Source organism: Thunnus thynnus, chromosome 7 (genome assembly GCF_963924715.1).
Source record: "Thunnus thynnus chromosome 7, fThuThy2.1, whole genome shotgun sequence".
NCBI lineage: Eukaryota > Metazoa > Chordata > Actinopteri > Scombriformes > Scombridae > Thunnus > Thunnus thynnus.
In genome coordinates this window covers 18,121,038-18,127,393 of record NC_089523.1, presented here as the reverse complement: position 1 = coordinate 18,127,393, position 6,356 = coordinate 18,121,038, and the positions used below count along the sequence as shown (strand labels likewise).

Genomic DNA, 6,356 nt, shown 5'->3' with positions numbered 1-6,356 from the left:
GAGGAGGAAAAGAAGTGAAACAGGCGAGGAATACTGGGGTGAGGAAGAGAAAAGCGAATGAAGTAGAGAGGGATTGAGTTGATCCTTAGAGGTGATCTGTCTTAATTCTGTGGGATAATGGAGGGCAAAGCCATTAAGTATGTAAAGTAGGGAGAGTCTGCTCTTGTGATTGTCACAGCCTGCCACCCCGTCGTCCCCTGTAGTTGCCTCTGGAAGGCTGACCTTCAGCAGGGCCATAGTCGACGTCGACATGTGTATCTGACAGCGACTCGAGCTGTGGAGTGGCAAGGTGGGGGGGGGGCAGACAAAAAGTCGAGACGTGCTTGAGAGGGATTTGTCATGGGATGGGGGACATCTGGAGGGATGTTCCACAGTGGACAGAAAGGATCGAGCTTGTTTGGTTAAAGGCTTAGAAAGGAATGGGTAAGATGGCAGTGAAAAAAAATGAACAAAGGAACAGCCACGGTTTCAAGTTTAATGGATAACTTGAAAGGATATGAAATATATCCTTGGTAGCAGAAAAGGAGGACAGCCTAAGGTTATTCAGGACAACAGATACCTGTGTCCCTGCCAGTACTATTCAGACTGGACAATATTTCAACGTATGAGGGTAATTAGTTTGACAAGTGTCAGACAGCCTGATCTTACAATGAGATGAGCCAGGAGGAGTCCAGACTATAGTATAAGTACAGTATGTCCTGATTACAAATCCACAACCCTGCAGTAAGAGAACAGAGTCATACAGGATCTCCAAAGACCAAATTCTTAGAGTCAAATGCTACATCCCAGAGGGAAATGTTTAATTCATCCCTCACATTTATTTTGTCCTTTTTACCGAGTTAACAAGATACTGTATGATTGAATGTAAGCAGAAATAGGTATGATGCAATATTGAACAGCTAACATTGCGTTTTGTTTTTTCTAGTTAGTTCTAGTTATACTAGAAGGCATAACAGCAGGAAGAGGAATCCAGTAATCAATATTAATATTCTATCGTCACATAAATATTTCAGTGGCTGTTACGACTGTGTGTTCATTTTTCAAAGGATCAGTGACTTTCTTTGTTGAAATTGCCTCGATGGTCGTTCCCTGCGCGTTGCTTCCTTCCGGCGCTGGGAGCAGACGATCAGACTTTCAAACGACGGAGAGAAAAAAAGATGAGGGGGAGGCTGGGGACAGCTGATGATGGAGGGTCAGAGCCTGCGGGGCTGAGGATAGAGCAGCAGGAGACATTCGGCCTCAGTGTGGAGTGTAGGCTGGAGCAAGGTGAAAGAGGTGGAAATTTTAAGTGTAATGCACTTGAAGTACAGACAGAGCAGGATATGGAATTTTTAGATGAAGCTCTAAGTGTTTTCTGCTAGTGTTTTGAACCTGTTCTAAAGGTCAGAATAATTATAGAAAAAAGTGATCCATTTTCACATTACGTCGATATGGATGTTGTAGGAAAAACGCTCTTTCATGTGTGTCAGATGCCCCTCTCTCACTCTCTCTTTCCTCGAGACACAAACAGTGGGTCGTGGATTTTGAGTGGCATCTGCAGCGCTGCAGCAGAACTCCCCTCTCCTCACGCTCATCCTCCCATTCCTCTCAGTCTCCCCAATCCTCTTAGTTCTCCTGCAGCAGACAAAGAGGAACGCGTTGCTGCTTTCACTCTCTGCTCCTCAGGGATATGAAAAATCCCTTGCAGTTGCACTTTGCTGTCCTATATTATTAGTGGGGAGCCGTCCAGTATTCAGTGTACATTGACCATTTCTACGTGTGTGCGTCTGTGTGTTTCTAAGTGTGTGTTTTACCAGTCGCTGCTTTGTCAAGTGATTTGTCTTGACAGTGCTCCCTTGGCCAGCCACAATGGCTTCCCTGAGCCTCTCATGTGCCCTACACACACACACACACACACACACATACACACATACACAATGCCAATGCTGGATTATCCTCACCACAGATAGCGCTATTGGCGGACAAAGAGGCTATGGGATACCAAAGGTCATTATTAGGGAATTAGCAAGTAGTAGCCCACTTCTTATGTCATCCTTGTCTTCTTTTCAAGCACTCACACTAATGGTTATGTCATAAACGTATGCCAGTAACAGTATGCCTCTCAATGGATGTCATGGACTCATATGTATGTACATGATGTGATACTGTTTCAGAAAGCTGACCTGGCGGTTGCCGGCCTCACCATCACAGCAGAGCGTGAAAAAGTCATTGACTTCTCAAAGCCCTTCATGACCCTCGGCATCAGCATCATGTACCGCGTCCACCTGGTGAGTTATGTCCCACTAGCCCCCTCACCCGCACCCATCCACACACCCACTCTAACCGATCAAACTGCCTTTCGTACAGCTTGCAGACATACCACAGCAGGCTGTCAGCCATGTCTAATGGCTGGAAAAGAACCACTCTCCCTTTTTGGCCCATGAAGTCTATCTCTCTTAGTCTGACTAAATCCTTCCACAAACTCTTTTCCTTTGCACCTTATCGCCTCTTCTACCTCTCAGCTGCTCTATTTCCCTTGCATCCATGTGTTTTCAAGAATATACCCTCTACATCATTCTTTCCTCCTCTCCTCTAGTCTCGCTTTCTCGCTTTTACTTTATCTCCACAACATCCACACCCTTCTGTTCCTGCAGCCTCAACTTTTTAACGGTGTCCAGGTCTTTTCACTTCTCCTGTGTTTACCCATTTCCTCCCTCTGTTGCTATGGCCCCCCATCTTGCCAGCACCAGATGGTGTGTTTTACAATGTGAACTTCCTGATGAATGTAGCACTTTCATGGTTGTTTTCTGTTTGCCCTCTGATTGGGTTTGGCCGTCTTATTCACACAAGTAATGGCCTCTATGCCCCGCAGAGAGCAAGCCCAAGCAAGAAACAGTGAAACAACAGCAGTGCTGGTGGAAATAAGCCAGTGGCCCATTAATCATCAGTCCCTCCCCAAAACGCGAGGTGACACAGCAGGGCCCAGTATAACGCAGCCACAGTCCCCACTGATGTGCTTTGGCACGTGCACAAGTTAACATTAGTGTAGTATCCCAGAGGGGCATTTACTCACATTCCCTCTTGCTCCTGCCTTCTTGTACACCTCCCGCTTGCTCACCCATACCCAGTTGGTGCACGGCGCTAATAGGTGTAGCAATAAGGGGCTCAATTGAGCACCAATAGTTGGAGAGAATCAATCGATGCTTGCAGCAGGTGCAGTGTTAAATGGGCTGCTGGGTAGTGTATCACCTCTGAAGTGGGAGGCAGGCATGCAGATGGCAGCATGAGGAGGTTATATGGAGCTGACATCCCTCAGGACTGGCACAACGAGTCACAGAGTTGGATTAGCACAGACTCAACCCAGTTGACGCCCTCATCCTGAGTAAGAGGTCATTAAGAGAGAAACAAAGAAGGCAGTTATTACTAAGACGCGCTGGTGTATAAAGTGTTTGAAAAGATAGAAAGAAAAGAGAAAGGTAAAAGATAATGGGTTGAGTGAAGACAGATGTCCCTTCTCCTTGTCTCTCTCTCTCCCACCTTCATTTCCTCATGCTCTCTTTACTCTCCGATTGCCCTTTGGCATTTTCTCAGATCTGACTCAGAGCGGTCCCTCAGCATGGCTCTGAAATTCGATTTTTGAATTTCTGTGACTGCACTTGTTTAGTTCTAATCCACTGACTATTGATCTAAGACACAGTGATTTCTACAAGGGGGTTTGCTGCTTATTTTAAACTTTAAATGAAAATTTCAATCAGATCAATAAGAATGGTGAATGCAATAAAATAAAGGTGCCTGTTGGGTATTAATTACCCTCAGACTATTGGCTATTTAATCTCCATTTCTCTTCTCTGTCAGTATGAATACATTATATATATGTCTGTCTCATACATACAAATACTCATTTTCTCTTGTCATTATTTTCTGTCTTTGATGGCTATGACATTTATGACGCTGGACTGAACCTCCACCAGAGCTTTTCCTCCAACTGTCTGAGTACTCAGAACAGCAGCAAATCAGAACTCTTAATTACCTGCCACATGATTGTGTATCAGTGTTTTACCTTGCACAAAGAACTGATTCTCTGCAGGGATTACTGTTAACTTAACTCCACTGTTCTGCTGGGTGATTTCTGGAACACAACATGAAAATGAAAAATAAAGGAGCAGGCAGCTTGCAGCTTGTCTGGAAAATGCAAGCTTCACCTTCACCTTAACAACTTTTTTGCAGCTGGTTAAGGATTTTGTTGTTACTAGTACCTTGTACAGTGATGTTGTATGGTATATTATATGTTATATTATATGTTATATAAAGCCCTTTGACACATACTGTAATATCATCCAAGGCCGTATAAACTATACACATTTGATTTGTACACACAAATGACATCTTTTATGCCAACACACAGCAGACCTCAGCAGCCGGTATAATATGTGTCACTTCTGGCCTGAATTGGGCATCAGAGTTATGAACTCCGACGTAACCTTGAGCGACTGTCAAGCTCTTCTCATAAAAACTTTCCATCCCATAACATTCATCATCTGTACAACACAAAGCCACACACTGTAACCCAAGAGCCCAACACTCTGCGGTACTTTATATCTGTGCCAATTCCATCATTTCAGCATTTCCCTCAGTATGACAAAGCACGGTGTATGTGTGTGCGTAAAAGAAAGAGCAAGCGGTTCTTAATTAGACATAGGAGTTAATTAGGGGTGTGTAGAAGCCGTGTCAGATTCAGCAGCTTCCCTAAGGGGTAGAGTGTGGCATATGGAGCTTTATTGACTCTGTGGCCACACACGTCTTCAGACAAAACTTCACATTCACAAACACATGCAGCCCTGCACATATAGATGCACACAGCAACATAGTTTCCCACAAGTGCACATACAGTCGCATGCGTACTCAATACACACAGACTTAAAGCCAGACCACCTGGAGATCCCAAGAGGCAGCAGGATGTTGTTGTGAATGTGACCCTGTAACCTCAGCCATATCAACTGCTCTCCACAGATTGCTCCTGCAGCCATCGCGACACACGTAACAGCTGACAGCATGTGCTCTGACACAATTAGTAATGCACACGCTATCAAAGACAGACGGTGGGGAGACAGAGTGGAGGGAGAGGGAGAAAGACGACATAAAAGAGAACGAGCAAGAAATAGGTAGAAAGAGAAGCAGAAGGGGGTGGAGAGAAGATGGAGAAATGAGAGCAGGGAGGCGAGCAGGAGAGAGTGAGAGTTGAAATGACAATGGGAAGTCTCCTTCAGTGAGTCAGTATTCAGGCAGGCAGCCTCAGGGGGCAACAGTGTGGTATGAATACCAAGAGGCAGGATGACTAGGTGAAATCCTTGACTGGATAACCTCACCAACTCCTTCAGCCACCGTCCTGGCATGCAGGCAATCCCTGGAGAGAGACAGGTGGGAGGGTGGGGGGCGCACAGTGTGAAGTTGGGAGAGAACAAGGGCAATGCAAGGTACATCTCTTTGTCTGCATGTAGAGAGGAAGAAGGGACTACCATTATAGCCGGCAATTCCTCGCTATTCTATTTGTTGAGATATACTCATAAAAACAGGTCATAAAGGATGTTTCACCCCCTGTGCCATGTCTGCATTCTCTTCCGTCCTATGATTCGTCTTACACCCTCTTATCGCCTTAACATGACAATAAATCTCTGTAAAATGATTCCCCTGCCACTAATAAACATAATACAAACACGGCACCAAATGCTGATGAGTGGAGAGTGGATATTTGTTCTACTCTTAAATCTGTTTATCTAACTCCTGCATCAAGCTAAACTATTATTATATCACGCAAATCAGCACTACTGCATTGTTAAGTCGTTTTGTCATGAGTGCAGTTTGGAGTCTCCCATCTCCTACAAATGTACATCACCCATTAAAGGGTAACTGCCAGATTAGCCATGCTTGCTTGCTGTGTTTTCCCCCTGCCAGAAGTCAACTACCTGCTGCCTCCTGTTCAGCACGGGTGCTCACCGTGCACTGGGTGGCCCAAGCATGCACTTTATCTGCCCTGCTGTGGATGACTGACAGGGCAGACAGCTGCTGACAAGCTTTGAAACACAAGCACACACACACACACAAACACACCGCTACTGACACTGTCTGTCTTGCTTCTAAAATGAAGTGAGAACAGACCACCAATACAAGCTCACTGTTTAAATAATAATCCTCGGCCATGCTGTATGGACTAAGAGCCACTCAATTGTACATTCAATATTTACATACATAAGTTATTAATAGCTGCACAAGTATATTTATTTCTTTTTGATTTTTGTCTGTAACCACTGGCTGGCACGGTTGCTTGTATTTGGTCTTTTTTCTTTTGTAATTAAAAATGTAAATAAAAAAATGAATAA

At 44.7% G+C, this 6,356-nt stretch overlaps 1 protein-coding gene across 1 annotated transcript in view; it reads left to right on the top strand.

Annotated features, from left to right (window-relative positions):
• The window catches only part of grik4 (glutamate receptor, ionotropic, kainate 4), a 303,837-nt gene that overhangs the window by 279,601 nt on the left and 17,880 nt on the right, over positions 1 to 6,356 (top strand). Inside the window, exon 15 of the mRNA XM_067594699.1 lies at positions 2,154 to 2,267. Within this exon, the coding sequence (XP_067450800.1) occupies positions 2,154 to 2,267 (114 nt within the window). The remainder of the gene's footprint in view (positions 1 to 2,153; positions 2,268 to 6,356) is intronic.